Below are 16728 nucleotides of genomic sequence, written 5' to 3'. Positions count from 1 at the left end.
GTGTGTGTGTGTGTGTGTTTGTGTGTGTTTCGTACTGTATTTATTTTTCTCAATGTTCACCCTTTTACTTGGCTGACTAAATAAGCAAGAATTACTTCAGACTTCAATACATTAAAAAGAAGGAGCTTAACACACTCATTGGTATTGTTGGTACAGTTTATTTGATGCTAGATTGAGAAATGTAATATACAATGTGTTATTATCATCTAGGATATAGCTGTTTATTCAGGTTAATAGTTGCCAATATAAAAATGCTAATTTTGCCCTTAAATCAATGGCTACTCTTTAGAATGTTAAGCAATATTTAATTTCCCAAAAAAATCCACTTAAAAATAAGTCCACTTACTATCTTTTTCCAGAACCTTCAACTGCATTGTACTTCTGTTGGCTATGGTTGCTGTCTGCTTATCTGTTATAAACCTTGTGTGCCGCATGGCATGTGGGATATTTATGCTGGCGTAGTGTCCAGTGTTTGCATACTGTAATATTTCACTGGAAATAATATGCAATTCATGTACTATTTGTTTCATACTAAGGTTTCAGACATGCTAAAAAAAATCTCACATACTGTTTTAGCCTGCTAAAAAGATTCTGGTATGGAATTTCAGATACAACCATTCAGTATGGCATCATGACAATTGAGCCATTTCAATGACAACTGACTGAGAAAACTCAAAACACTGAAAACTCCAGAAAAAGCTAGTAAGTGGACATTTTGTGTGTAGGTCAGGACTATCTCCAAGATGTACTCTCTTTTCCTTGTGTCTGTTGCAAGGAGGCAGCATTCACTGCCTCTTCACTGTAAATATTTGTGGTCTCGATGTGAATGACCGAGAGGTCCCGGGAGAGGAAGCCTCGAGGTGAATATAAATTGAACAGAAGAATTAAAATGACAACAAGAGAGGTGGAATTTGTTACAGTAAATGTTAAGGAGGGCTACGAAAAGTGTTGAAATGGGAGGAATGTTGCAATCATTATTTATTTTCTTCTCTACTTTCACCCCCCGCTCCTCTTGCAGAGGTCTCCAGTGATAAAGTTTTTTTGTTAGTGGTTATCACTATCTTATGCACTGTCACGCTAACACTCGCTTACTCGCAAGTATACACTAAGCAGGGATCAACACGTATGTATCAGGATCTGACACATAACAGATGCCAGGCAATAGTGCAGAACCATGCCTGTTTATATCACCTGAGAGAGTACAGACACTACATGCTAAATCAAAATGCTTTCTGTTGCACACTTGCTTTAGATTTGTGTCATTCAATGTGTTTCTGGCTGCAAAGACTAAAACCTGTGAATGTTGTTGGAAACAATCATAATGCATGGTTTGTCCAGTCTTTGTACGCTCCTGCTAGTCTTCAGGTTGTGTCCCCAAGTTGATTGTCACTAGCCTTTCTAAATTTTAATAAAAAAATTAAGTAGTAAAAAGAATTAACAATAGTACATCAGAATGATGTTGGTCTGTTGGTCTTTAAAGGGCGGCTGTGTCTCAGTGGTAGAGCGGTCGCCCGCCAGTCGGAAGGTTGGTGGTTTAATCCCTGGCCCTGCAGTCCCATGTCGAAGTGTCCTTGAGCAAGACACTGAACTCTGAGTTGCCCCCAATGCTGCGCCATCGGAGTGTAAATGTGTGCGAATGTTTATCTGATGAGCAGGTGGAGCCTTGTACGGCAGCCTTGGCCACAGTGTATGAGTGTGTGGGTATGGTTCTTGTACTATGTAAAAGTGCTTTTGAGTAATCGTTAAGACCAGAAAAGCGCTATATAAGAACACTCCATTTACATTGAATTTACCAATGTAATAATGGTTTTGCTATTCCTTCCAGTTTTGATGCTCAAAACGTTTCTCTTGATAGTGCTGCAGGATGAGAGGCGTCACTAAATAGATTTATTACGCTCAGCTTGCAAACTGTCCAATTTATTTTGATATTTGGTGAAAACATTGTGGCCTGATGATGGCTCTGGAAGAGGCTCAGGAGGTCAAAAACATTAAGATTCAACATCTGGGGACTATGAATATTTACAGCAGATGTCATGGACTTCAGCCAGTAGTTTTCAAGATACCTTGTCATTTACCAAAAGGTCATTAGCACCACTACCAGCAGACAGATGAAAGCAGCCTAATAGTTGACACTGGCCTTCTGTTTGCTCAGTTGTTGTAGTTTGCACTGCAATGTTTTCAAAAGTAAATATATTTCTACCAGAGGAGGAACATTTGGCCAACTCATCCAACATGTTACATAAACATACATATAAAGACTCTCTATTTCCTCCAACTGCACAAATCCTAATCCCCACAGCATCAATAACCACACCAGACTGTCTGATTCTGTACTTGTCTGTGCAGTTTCTGTCCAAGTTCTTGTTTCTCAATGTTTTTGTGGCAAAAATAAAAGCTTCAGTTGCTCAACATGAATTCTGGCCCAGTTTTAGTTTAGTTATGAGCAGGGGGCAAATGCTTGGGACTTCCTGAGGACAGACGGAGGAGGGTGTTTGGGGGGGTCAAGTACCACCACCACCCCGACTCCCCCAACCCCCATTAATTGCTTAAACCTATTGGATGGAAGCTTGTGTTTTTCTTTGGTGAACAGAGAGTGGAAAGAGAAAAAAAGAGAGGGAGGGCTATTCCTTACCCTGGAGTTATGCATTTTTTGTGGTGAATGGATGGAGAGCGTTCAGTGACTGGTCAAAGATCAAACTGGCTTAGTGCCAGATGGAGAGAGACAGAGTGTGAGGGGGTGGGTAATATCACAACTAATAAGATCAGTAATTAAGAAAATTTATAGGGGACACAACTGCAAAGTGATTTACAACCTGTAATGTATTATGTTATATTCCAATTCTAATGATGTTATGTAAATAAAAGACTACAGTAGTGATTACAGATGAATGAAATGGGCAAATAAGTTGGTACACAGGACAGCTCAGATTTGAAAGGGGAGAGAGAAGGGGAATACATCACAGGAAACCCCGGACCCTCTGCATCTAGGACTAAACCTCTGTAAATGTGCTCTACCAACTGAGCTAACCGGCCAGTCAGGGATTTTTGCTGACATTTCTGGTGTGCTCACTTTACTTTTCACCTCAAAAGGAAGTGGTAGATAATCAGATTAAACTGCTTGAACACATGTCTCTTAGTTTGGCTCAACTGCTGGGATGACACTTAACAAGGTTCCTCCCTTCTCACTATCTCCGCTATTGGGCTTAGCTCTTCCCTGGATGGTTGTGACTGGTTTAGAGAAATTTCTCCCTTTCCCAGAATAGATATACGGTGTAGCAAGACCCTACTTCAGCACTGACACGGCGCAAGAGTGTGGTCTGACAATGCAAGACTAAGTGTTTCTCGAATATGCTGCCGTGCTGTACTTTGTGAATAAAATGTTATTATAAAGGATATAAATGTTGGCCGAAGCAATGAAAATAAAACCCAAATAAAGCATTATGAGGTTCAACAATTTAAGAAAATTTGGCAGCTCACCAGAAATACCTACAAAGGAGCCCAGTGTCTGAGCTGCCGTCAGGTGTTGTCAGACAGTCTTTCATGTCATTTGGTGTTTGAAGTTTTTGCTTTATAGCAGATTGTATACATTAGTTATAAAGTACAGGAAGTGTTGAAATCCATATTAGTCTTTCCCTCAACACCACATGTTTTTAGCCCATGCCACTCCCCCTCCCCTCATTAAACGACACATATAGGTCTGTAAAAAGCCTTAATTGATGACTACTGCTGCCGTCTTTGTAGGTCAGGGATGCTGTAAAGCAGACGTGTGTGTGTGTGTGTGTGTGAGAAAGAGACAGAGATGAAGGAGCGAGGAGGCAGAGAGGCTATAAACTGGGCCTAATAGGACCATCCTCTGCAGGAGAGCATGAAAAACAAGGAGCCGGGAAGCAGCCAGTGGTGCAAAAGCACAACCTCACTGTATCATGAACTCTTTTCTGTCTTTCTTTTAATCACGCCGTCAGTTTTTTTTTTATTTACTCCTGCTATGTCTCATCCCTGCTCCTTCCTTTCACAGCTGCCCCCTCTTCTCTCCGTCTTTCCATCTCTCCAGATACCAGACAGAATGTAGCTACAGTATTTACGTAGTGGGATTAAGAGCAGAAACACCTTTTGTTAAATCTGCTGTGATCGGATTCCTGGCTTGAGGACAGGCCAGCAGCACGGTGGAGAAACAAACAAAATGTATTAAAAAATATATATATATTTTGATAGATCAACTTAACGGTAAACATTCCCTGATCTGTTTTCTATAACAAATGACTGTGAGCAATTTTTATTTATATTTGGGAAACTATGATATAGTTTGTTGAAACTATTATTTTTGTTTATTAAAAATACTCAGATTAATCTTGAAATCTAGGAAACACATTATGAATAAATAAAAAACAGTAAAAAACCCAGTGCCTACAAAGGAGGCAAAAAATGGTCTCTGCCATGACTTTTTGCACCTAAAATATTTAAAAATATTTGTAACTCTCTTGTGCTTCCATTTCTCTCTCACACATGTTTTAAACTGACAAATGTGCCCATGGGAATTTAAGGTGGAATGACATGCTCAATGAGCATTATAAGTGCTTTTCTCCAGTGTCTTTTTCGAGGCCTTTGCCCTTCTTCAAATCCAACATGTTTGTCCCTTTCTGTGACCCCTATCCATCTCCGGATAGTTTCATTGACCCTCTTCAGTGCTCCTTCAGCTCCTTCCTATGTCCTTTCACTTTTTGATCTTTCAATTCCGTGCGTGCGTGTTTGCTTGTGTGCGTGCGTGCAAGTGTGAGAGAGAGAGCCATTGACTGAAATCTGTCCAGTTGGTGGGAGGTGATAAAGAGGGACACACGCTACATCAAGGGTCACAGGCTAAGGATGGAGGCAGTCAGCAGCTCACAGCTTTCTGAAAGAGAAGCATTCTCTACCTTTCTGACCCACAAATCTGCTCCAGTTCTGACTCAACGGCTTCCGCAACTCGAAATTGTTGTGTTTCAGTGAAAATAGTCTTTCCATGACTAAGTTTTTGTCTGTGATGGGGTGATTGGGTGTTTGAGTGTGGAGACTGAATTGTTGTCAGTCTGTTTGTAACTCTCATTTGGATTAGCATTTGCTTTATGTGCACACAACACTTACACAAAAGGAGTATCACGATTTCAAAATTAGAAGCAGGATTAGTGATTACCCCAGTATTTTTCCTCTACTCTACCACGCGTACCTGCGCATGTCAAAAGAAAAAAACCTAGGCAGACACAGTGTAGTTTACCAGCTGAGAGCATGGAGCTAAAGACACAGGGTTACTTACCAGTAGCCCACAGTTGCTCTTTTCCAGACACCATGACCACTGCCGGAGTCGGAGATCACAGAGAAACAACAAAAAATCCTCCCTTAAGTCACTAGTGTGGCAACAAATTGCCTTCCCCGGGAGTGAGTTATGTAAACAAACAACCAAGGTAAAGCATGTGGGCTCCGATGGGACTCCATGGTGCCTTCAGGTCGTTAAACTAATGGAGAATTCAATTGCGCCACTGAAAAAACCTCTGAGGAACTGAAACTGTTTTTAAAAAGTACCCTTCTGCTATCTAGTGGATCTTATTGTGGCATTGCCATCACTTTAAAAAAAAAAAGTTGAAATTAAATTGAATCATGGCCTTGAAGGTGCTCTAAGCAATGCCATGCATGTTTTAGGCTACAACATTGGTTTTCACACACAGCAAACAACTCGTCACTATCCGCGAGCTGCCTGTCCCCAGAACACACTGTAAAAAAACGTGGCCTCTGTAGACAGCCCAGGGTCTACAAACGGCAACAAAAACAAACTGTGCCCACCTGAACCACGAAGCATACACAAACAGTGTTTCAGCGTTCCAGCCAATAACTGACAAGAAGCATTTGGGGGTGGGGGGTTAGTCTGCAGAAACACAGAAGGGAGGGGGAGGGGGACAGGATGAGGAGGAGGGAGGGGCAAGCTAACCCAGCATCGCTTAGAGCACCTTTAAAATCTAAAGTCAAATTGAATCGTGGATTTTGAGAATCGTGATACCACTATACGGAAATATATCGATAAACAAAGAAACCTATAAAGACACAGGCACACACTGGATGGGCCTGAGTCCTGCAACTGAATCTGTTCAGCAAAAAAATATCCCTGAGCTCACACTAACACATGGAAGCACCAATTCTGAGGCTACTGTGGGAATGGAGGCGTGTGTGTGTGTGTCAATGTAGGTGTATGAGCATGTGTGTGCATGTGGTGTTTTATGCACATGCGTGATCTGTATGTGTGTATGCATGTCCGATAACACACCCATCGTCCTTGGAATTTGGTTAGTGTTATGCTACATGGTCCCGAGTGTACTGAGATCATACCCCAGTCTTTTATCACAAGATTTCACAGCACACTGACATCTGTAATCATGCACACTGGGACTGGGAATCAAACTGTGTTTGTACAGTTGTTTAGCGGTCTGCCTCGCTCTCTTGTTGAATCACAGTCACCCTGGAGTCTGTAATAAGCGAGCAGGACAGTCTGCCTGTCCTTGGGAATCCGCAAGAGGTATCTAGCAATTGTGGTGAAGTCATTCTCCTTTAGGAAGAGTATTGACTAATAAGCAGGCAGACAGCGATGGAACAGAAACTGAACTTCCTCAGTTTCCTCTCCAAAGACTGCCTTGCATCACATAGCATACGTTTCACCTTCTTGGGATCAGGGAGTTCGTGGAGGTCCGTTTCCGACCCAGATGTAGGCTGTGTAGGTGGACAGCTGTGCAGCAGCCACATCTCACCCCCACCCTCCTTTTTCACTCCACAATCCAGCTGGAGAGCAGACCAGACTTTACTGAGAATCTGTCGATGTAATTTAGAGCATCCTGACATTCCACGAGGATGGGATTCCCAAACCTTCTTTGCAGCAGGTGACCCATGTATTGAGGTTGGAAAATTCCTGTGACCCTTATTGTTGCAAACACAGACACTTTGCTCTTATTGTTTTCAGTTTTTGATTCTATGACGCCAACATTTCCAAGCAAAGGAGATACTAAACCAGATGACAGCTGATTTTTTTCTCAGTGAACTTTTAAGTCTGAAATCAACTGTTGAAAGCTTCTCGGTTCATAATAAATAGGTGAAATAGTCAGTTTTCTTTTGTTTGTTTTTTAAAGTGTTAAGAGTTCCAGTGTCATGCTCAGGGACACTTTAGCAGGGATAGATTTTCCTATTTACAGTCATTATGTTTTACACTCATTTTCTCTTGTTCATTTTGTTTAATAGGTGCTTGGTGATGCTACACTCAAGGTAGCATCTTGGTATAACAGAACCTCACAGAATGATCTTTACTCTTCTTCATGAGGTCTTGAGTCCTGAAACATAGGATACACAGGAGCCAAATGGAGAAATGTGAATGAAACGGTAAATGGTAGACAGATGCTAGTGCTTTCTTATGTTATGGTGGCTTGTCACTGAGGCAACCATAAGTGCAATGAATGAGGGTTGGTCTGGATAGGGTGCCTATAGTCTGCTGGCTCAGATTGGATGTATATACAGACATATAAAACAGTGTTTACGTCAAATGAAACATTCAAACTGAGCACCAGTTTCTTCAGGTCTCTGTCAGGCCTTTGCGTGAATGTATGTCAATTTTTGTGGGCTAGACTATACATTTTAATTGTCCATTTCCATTGTCTATTTATGCACCTCAAGTGTGCAAGTCTAATTTAAGAGTGGAAAGTTTCCTTGCATGTGAACATTGTTTTCTTAGTGAAATACCCTGGAATTTAAGTCCTAACTTAACAACAGTTCTTGTGTGAGAGGGCCTTTGACCACAAGTAGCCAGCCCTCTGTCCAGATTTAGCCGCCCATTCGTAATATTGCTGCACTTCCTCGGTCATTGTTTGGCTTTGAAGACGACAGACAGAATTGGGTCACGGCTTCACAAATATTATAGGACCACTTTGCACATATTTGCCCATAATGTTAGCTACTCATTGTGTCAGTGACAGTTATGTTTTAATTCTGTCTGTTGTTTTGTTGGAGTGTTCCCAATAGTAGATTGATGCCTGGTCATATGCTTAGGCTTGTTACGTTACTATTTAATCAGATATCAGATGTCAGGAAAATTTTGTAACTTAATACTTTATTATGGTTTGCCAACGAAAAAGATGAAAAAATAATAAATGGTTGTAACATGCTTGTATACCACAAAGGAGGGTTTTAAAAATATATATATATTTTGAAATTGGTGCTGAATCCCAGGTATAATGTGTATAATCAGTGATATAGAAAAATCCCCTACATCTTATACTTGTTTTTCTCAATCTAAGATGCAAAGCAAACAGTGTTTCTTTTTCACTAGTTGTCTGACATTGTCAAAAGCTCAAACAAACAAAAGAAATCAATGTCATCACATAGGGCTTCCTAGTGATTAAACTGACCAACTAATGGTACCAATATAATACAAACCTTTTTGTCATTTAAAGGTCCCATGACATGGAGCTTTTTGGATGCTTTTATATAGACCTTAGTGGTCCACTAATACTGTATCTGAAATCTCCTTCCTGAAATTCGGCATTGGTACAAAATTACAACGTTTGATGCCCAGGCTTACTTGTGAATCAGACTTACAAGATTTTTCTAGTTTCAAGTAAGAGATTGTTTTAAGTGTTATTTTAAGATTGTTCTCCCTGTCATGAAAAGTAAGTGGTTTTCGTCCAAGAAAACATGTGGGAAGCAATGTGTGTGTGTATGCTTACTGTATGGATAATCATGTGTGTTTGCAAGCATGTGTTTGTGGATTTTGTTGGACTAAGCAGAACCTTTCTCTCTCTCTCTTTCTGTCTCTCTCTCTCTCTCTCTTTCTCTCTCTCTCTCTCTTTGTCATTGTGGCTGAAGAGGCAGATGTTCTCGCTCTCCCTCTGGATCTCCTTTCATCGTTTCCGTCCCAGTCTGTTTTTAGGACTGGCTAATCGAATACAGCCTCCCCCCAGAGACTCGAGAGATTCTCATGTGATAGTAACTTTGGCTCCCGGGCCAGACGTGTCTGCCAGTTTAAATGACTTACTTCATAATAGGAGAAAGGACTTTAACAGATGAACTGTCCTGTTCTTGGTTTCGTTGTTGTCTTTGACTCTCTATTGAATCCTTATATTCCTTAGATTCCTGAAGTATTCTTATATTTACCATGTTTGGAATGTCAGTGACAGCTAAGATAGTTAACAATTACATGAGTGAGTCTATGAATACAAAGGTGAGGTTTGGACTTCATGCTATCTGAGTAAGAGTTATAATCTGTTTACAGGTCTTGGAGTACTCCGCATGTGTGCAAAAGTAATAAGAAAAGTTTGTTTGTGTCTCCAGAAGGAGTGGCGCAAAATCAGGTCATGTCACTTGAGGCAGCACTGGTTGGTGCTAAAGACTATAAGTTTTAAAATTAAAGAAATATTATAACATCTATTTTATATTATTTATTTCTGTTTCAGGCTAGAGGCTCGAGGATACATTAGCTGACCGAAGGTGCTAAGTTTTGACAAGAAAGTAGAATGTGCCGAATAAAAAAGATGATATGTTTGGTTCAGTTTTTTGTGTCTGTCCCAACGTGAGTCTAACCATGTTATAGGAATGCAATGCTAATTTACATCTACATTGTAATGAAGTTACATGTCACCCAGTGCAACAGTCTGGATTATCAATATATTAATATTAATATACAGTATATATATTAATAGTTCTTAGACGATAATGGAAGTCCAGCAAGGAATTCAAGCTTTGGCTACTGTACACAGTAGATGATGATGATTAAAACAAAAGAACCAGATTGTCTTGATCTTGGTATTTTCATGAAATATTTTGAAAAATACAGAACATTGCCAAATTTGTATCCTCTGAAAGTGAAAGGAGGCAGAGGAAAATGTCGCCAGTTTGCAGGAATGATGAAGCAGACATGCCTGGTACAAAACTTAGACATCCATTTTGACAACTCTGTTCATATAATTTCCCGTCTGCTCTCAAATGATTGATTGGCATTCTCGCAACTTCCTTAATTAAAGTAATATTTTACTTGTCAAGAAACTATTGAAAAACATTTTTAAAAGGATGTTATAAGAATCAGAAAGAAAGAATGCCTGTGATGTTATGATATCTAACTTATTAAGATTGCTCAAATATGGCTTTGACTTTAAATGAATAGTTTCTGATTCTGGAGACTTGCTTTTTCCTTTCCTAAGATCATTACAGTAGATTTCTTTGACCAGCTGGTGTCCCTCCATATGGGTACAACCAGTCCAGACACAGCAGGCTCTTTCTGTTTTATGGTCATCTGGCTCACTGTCGGTCCACTTCCTCTCTAAATGAAGGGTACAGTGCAGCAGAGTTAACTCCACAGCCATAGGCAGTAACTAGATGGACCCAAAACGAGACTATTGGCTGCTGCGTAATTCAGACCAGTGCCGTGTCCAAACACAATTAGTCTCAGTATGGGGTCCAACTGACTTTTGGCTCAAGTCATGGAGCAATGATACATTTTAAAGGAAATTCACAGGTTTCGCCACATTCACCTTCCAGCTTTTCCTTTTTATTTTAGATTCATGGCTGCTTGTTCTTTTATCATTTATCCCTTCCTGTTCATCCCTCCCTCCATCCTTCATCCTGATTCCCACAGCCAGAAGCCATGTCTGGCCTTTCTAAACTTTGTGTGTGTGTATGTGTATATGTGTGGCCATGTATCTGTCTGTGGACATTTCTACCTGCCAGCACATGCAACTTGCCAGGAATTGAAATGTAATACTGTATTTTTTCAATACAATATTTCCACTGTTGCGCTGCCAGTGAATTATTAGTTGTATTAAAAAATAACTAGGCTTCCTGTAAACCTTAAATGAAGCTGTAAAACAGATTCCCAAGGACTTGAACAGACGGGACACTTTTAGCTGTCGGACGGTGTTATGTAAGATGCCTCCTCTGAGTTTAAAGGTCGCAGGATAGAGAAGTTGCGTTGGCTGCTTTTGTTATCAAATGGAAACTGCAGGTGTGTGTGTGTGTGTGTGTGTGTGTGTGTGTGTGTGTGTGTGTGTGTGTGTGTGTGTGTGTGTGTGTGTGCGCGAAGGAGACAGATGAAGGAGCTAGGGGGCAGAGAGGCTATAAACTGTGCCTAATTGAGGCTAGTAGGAGAAGAGAAAGAGAGTATGGTGAGAGGCTGGCATTGGCTCAGCAGTGGAAATTCACACCTGGCCTCTGGCTTAGCGGCGAGTAAATTAGTTGTGAAGAATATCAGTACTGTGGATTCTCTGTTGCACCTACCGTACAGAACAGCTTGTAATTCAACCTGCTTGTTTTTTTGTTTTTTTAAATCACAGTTTACTTAAGCTTTATGACATAAACTGGAGACTTGAACTAATGCCAACAAAGACGATGATATAAGTGATATAAAGTGATATTATAATTGTTATGTATAGAAATAGTAGTAAAGCTCATAATTAGTCTTGCTAGTCTTTCCAGTAATTGAAAACATTTGGATTTGCTTAAATGGAGTGTGACGTAAGAGTGAACTTTGTTTGATCGACATGTAATAAAATTCTGTCTAATTCCATTACATTCTATGGTTTAGAAGTGATGTGTCTGAAGCTATGATTGCAGTCTGGAGTCAAAAATTGGACTATTAACCAACAATCTCATGTGGGTTGCTCAAACATGCACATTCAGTTAACCCATGTCATACATGAAAGGTGGACCAGAAAACTAGTCAAATTATACTATACTGTAAATGTATAATTTTTGTCACTTTATGCAGTCAAAAAAATTTGATTCTAGGGTTTACTTTCCATCCTCTAAGACAGATCAACATCCCTAAGCACGTTAGAAATTCAAATATTTGTGATTTTGGTTAAAAAAAAAAATTAATTTATTGGCAAAGGAAATATAAATGTCCCATGAAGAACCTACAAGCTTGACCTCACAAGTACTTGTGTCAAATCTTTTTTTTGTTCTTTACCTGCAATCTCTGCTGTTTTTAAACTTTTATAGCATTTGCTCCTTTCTGTCTGGCTGTTATTAAAGACATGTCTAAGCTTGCAGCGACCCTTTGAGCTGGGATGTTTAGCTCGTGAAGGTCAGCGGCTTCATGGGAAATGTTCATAAAGGCCACTAAAAAGTTTTTCTACCATCCCTATGTAGGCAAATGAAGTGACATGCTATTAAGAGAAACTCTGTTCCAAGGCTGTATTTTAGTTATTAGGGTAGTAATACATGTTAATGGGATTTTTAATGAGGTTTCCTTACTCCTGAACTAGAACCGGAGTACAGATTCAAACATAAAAGCACTGTGGTACTGCATTAGTCAGTTAGGATGCACATAAAATTGTAGCTGAGACAATTAGTCAACCAATTGTCCAAGTCATTTTTAAAAGCAAAGTTGCCAGATGTTCTGTGACTCCAGGCCCCAAATATAAACATGTGTTAGTCTTGCCAGACTTATATGATATGTAGTATGATCAACTGAGTATCTTTGGGCTCCAGACAAACAACAAGACCAAACAAGACCCCTGAAAAGCCAGCCTGGGTTCCACAAAACCACAACAGGCTTTCCTAATTACCTTCTGACATCGCATAGACCGAATGATTTATTGACAATACAAACATTAGTTAACCATTTTTAGTTTAGCCATTTTGTGGTAACTCCTGAGAGGGATTTCTAAACTTTATGACTAAAACAGTTGGTGTGAATAATATGAACATGTAAACAACTACAGCAGTCATCAAAGATACAGTGGCTGTAATGTGTTTGTGCTGCTGGAAAGCTTTCTTTAAAGTGGTTTGGATTCACAGGATCAAAAACACAAAAAAAGAAAATTGTGTTGACTTTGGACAGCAACTGATAAAGCTTTTTTTCCCCTGCAAAGTGCACCAGTAATCGCTGTGCATTAGGGGAATTATCAGCACAACAAATTGCTTGTGTGAAACATCCCGTATAATGGCTGATAAGGGCTGTTGTCCCTGGTAATAACATAATTCAAATCATCAGCATCAGCATTTTGGAGCTAATTTAGAGAAGTTTATCTAAAAACATCAGTGACTCATGAGATCCCTGGAAACTACTGAATTAGACGCACATGACGTCACTGAATATATTACAGTGAATCACAGGTTTAATCGGTTAATCCGTACTTTATAAACAATCCATGTGAAAGTAACCTTTAAACCCCGATAGCACTGTGTGATGGATTCAGTCATTTATTTTCACTCCTCTGAAACTCTGATGCACTGAAACAAAGTTGATTGATGATGAATGGAAGAATGTTGGAGGACCTTTATACGACCCCTGTTGCTTTGTCTTTACAGCATGTCCTCTGATCAGACTCAGGTGATGCTAATGAGAAACATACTCTGTTATGTCTGTGTGTCTGTGAGTGTGTGCATGTGCAGGTGAACAAAATGGTTTTCTAATGTAGCCCATGTGTGCTCATCTAAAACGGGTTTTAAATGCTCATAAACCTTTCTTTGTCGCATTTCTTTGCAAAACAGTAAAATGTTCTGCCTTTTTCAGTGCCACAAAACAGTTTTCCCTGCTCGGAATAATTAAGATGCTGAATTGAAAATGTCTCTTTTACCTAGCCTGTGAGATCATTTAGTAATATTTTGCCTCATTTTCCGCCACTATATGTCCAAACATGAATATGATCAAAGTCTCCTCATAAATCTGTAAAGCTGTTTTTCAGTTTCAGTCACAAAGCATGTTTTGCTGTCTTGCAGTAGCAAGCCAGTTTTTCATTTCGGCTTAATTGCCTTTTATACATGTCCATCATCCAATCTTTCCATCCAGCTGTCTTTTTGTGTCTTTTTTTCTGTGTAACATTTATAGTGAACATAACTACAGTATTTCTCCTCTGCTCTCATCCTTCCAGCATGTCCTGCCGGCACCTATAAACCAGAAGGAACCCCAGGAGGCCTGAGCACCTGCCTGCCATGCCCCGACTCGTACCTCACCTCCCAGCCCGGCAGCACCTCCCTCAGTGATTGCGTCTGCAAGCTTGGCTATCAGCCAATAGGCATGACTTGCCAAGGTAAGAGTCACTGATCTGTTAACGGCACTATCAGCTATATTTGATATAGCTGGATGGGTCTCAACCACTGGCACTTTTGCGGAAAATCACTTTTGACAACTTCATTTGGTAAATTTTATGAACAGATTAGTGATTCAACCTGTCTCCACTTCATTTAGGTTTGACCATTTATTATTGTTATTTTTACTAAAACAGTTATTATGAGCAAAAATAATCCTTTATAACTGAATGCCAAGGGAAAATTGCCAAAAATATCATACATCAAGAGAAAAGACAAGGTAAAGGGCATCACTTACACTTGACTAATTAAGTAGGAAATGCATTACTTATCTACACACAAAGTCAGCCAGTGAAAAAAGAAAATGAACCGAGAAAATATTAATTTAGACAATATGGCAATAAATATCTACAATCCCTCCTTCTAAGTGCATGCTTTTAGCTCTCACCCAAGAAGTCAGTTTGTCAAAGCAAACAGGCCACTGTGTAGTCATCTAGCTGTGTTTGTAATGATGAGGAAAACCATATACAAGTTTTAACACATGAATAAACATGTTTCATAAAGTAAGAAATATGGGCGAGCCAATAAGGACAATGGATTGGGATATGAGGATTGGGATATGAGGATATGAGAAATGTAGTGATGCATGAAGATGAATCAACTGTAAGAGAAAAACAGTATTCCACAGAAGGATGAGGTTAGTATCAGAGCGTGCTGTATTGTGAATCTGCTTCCAGTAATGTAAATGGTCCTCCCATTCCTTGAAGAATTAGCCATTGATTTCCACACAGCCGTTCATGTGAACAATGTTCATTAATCATCAGTTTCATGGACTGAGTTGTGCTCTATTTTCCTCCCTCTGTGGAGATCGGGGAGGTAATGTTTGACAAGTTTGTTTTATTATCCTTTTTGTCAGAAATATTAACTTTAGGCTTTCTGTGTGTGCGTGTGTGTGTGTTACATTGTTTGTTTTTGTATGTCTTTTTGTGTTGGCTACAATATGAAAGTCAAGACTTTACTCTCTTCTCTCTTCTCCTCTCCTCTCTCCTATCCTCTCCCCTCCTCCCAGTGGTATACTGTCCAGAACTGTCTCCTCCTGAAAATGGCTTTTTCATCCAAAATGTTTGCAACAACCACTTTGATGCAGCCTGTGGTGTGCGATGCCAGCCAGATTTTGACCTCCAGGGAACCAGCATCAGACTATGCCAGGCTGATGGCACCTGGTCAGGGACACCTGCCAGCTGCAGAGGTGAGGAGGAAGCAGTCCACATTATGATAAAATAGAAAACATCACAGAAGGAGGTGTCCCGAGAGTTTACCAGTTCAACAGAATCATGCATTCACACTGTCTCTAATTTAATGCTATTGAGTCACTAGAGTAGAGTAGAGCTGCATCTGAAGATTATTGACAGTATCAAATAATCTGCTATTGGGAAGGGCCATTTTTTTGTCATTTAATGGATTAATTGTTTACATATACAGTACAATGACATAAAAATTTCCCTGAGCCCAAGGTGATGTCTTCAAATTGTTTGTTTGATCCAACCAACAATCCAAAACTTAAAGATATTTAGTTCATAATTATATAAAATTGATATTATGCTTGGGTAAAAAATACAAAAAAGTTATTCTTTAATTATCAAAACTTCTGCCAATTTTTGACAATCACACTAAATGATTAATCAACTAGTAGCTCAAATCATGACCTAATCAAGTGGTTTAAGCAATAGGCCCTGAATTACTGGATGTAGTAGCAAAATGTTGTTATGCTACTACAAAGATTATACCAAGGACGATAGTTTATAAGGCATTTCTTATATTTTTACTGCAGTCTTTAAAATAAAGGTTGTAGGGGAGTTGGAGGATTTGAGCGCCTGCTATCACCTAATAATAATGACATTACAATAATAAAGACAAAAAAACAAGGCGGAACTGTGAATAACCAAGCTAAATTGTATTGGTTGGGAAAGCGAGTAAGCACAGAAATCTGATTAGCTGCTGATAGCTGATGATCACAAAAAGTCTTTCCTAGCTTGTCGATCATGTTAATATCAGTCAAGCCTCGTGATAACTCCTTAAGGGAAATAAGGAAATAAAAAGGTGTGTTGGTGATCATATTACTTATTGGAGCTGTGTTCCAGCCCCAATTATAGCCAAATATATCCACAATGTACACATTAGTGACATGCGTTTTGCATACTCCATCTGATTTTACATTATTGCAGACTTTGTATTATCTTGCTTAATGCACACAGTCTCTTTTAATATAATGCTCCTGGCAGTGATTATACACAAACAATGCAAGCTTATCTGATTGATTGCAGTAGGTTCCCCCACACCACATGTCTCATATGATTCCTCATTAAGCTACGGGAGGTTCATCAAAGCCCTCAGAACCTGCCGTCTCCCTTCTAATGTCTGTGAACCCTCATTAACATTTATGTAGCATTAAATCAACATCTCAAGATGAGGGATATGAGTTAATCTGTTGTACTAACTTGTTGCAAGAAAAGCTAGAGTTAGATGGCGTCTGTGTGGCGGCGTGTTAAGATTGTTTTGCCGTGTATTGAGGTCATGTGCGTTAAGACTGAAAAGGATTCGGCAACTACTGGGAGGCTACTGCTCTCTGCCAGGCCAGATGTTTAGAGGAAGAAAGATAGGGATGGTTCAGTTAGGTAGAGAGAGAGAGAGAGAGAGAGA

At 39.7% G+C, this 16728-nt stretch overlaps 1 protein-coding gene across 4 annotated transcripts in view; it reads left to right on the top strand.

The window, feature by feature from the left end:
* Positions 1 to 16728, top strand: part of svep1 (sushi, von Willebrand factor type A, EGF and pentraxin domain containing 1) — a 95983-nt gene that overhangs the window by 37076 nt on the left and 42179 nt on the right. For 3 of the 4 annotated variants that reach the window (XR_004336385.1, XM_032544083.1, XM_032544082.1), the window contains exons 4-5: positions 13872 to 14030; positions 15098 to 15277. Coding sequence is in view for 2 of the 4 variants with exons in the window: in XM_032544083.1 (XP_032399974.1) it covers positions 13872 to 14030; positions 15098 to 15277 (339 nt within the window). In the remaining 2 variants the exon portion in view is untranslated. Of the gene's footprint in view, positions 1 to 13871; positions 14031 to 15097; positions 15278 to 16728 lie in introns of those variants that run through there. The other variant, XM_032544084.1, reaches the window with a different exon arrangement.

Source organism: Etheostoma spectabile, chromosome 19, assembly GCF_008692095.1.
Source record: "Etheostoma spectabile isolate EspeVRDwgs_2016 chromosome 19, UIUC_Espe_1.0, whole genome shotgun sequence".
Classification (NCBI taxonomy): domain Eukaryota; kingdom Metazoa; phylum Chordata; class Actinopteri; order Perciformes; family Percidae; genus Etheostoma; species Etheostoma spectabile.
This window is presented reverse-complemented; position numbering and strand designations above follow the sequence as displayed.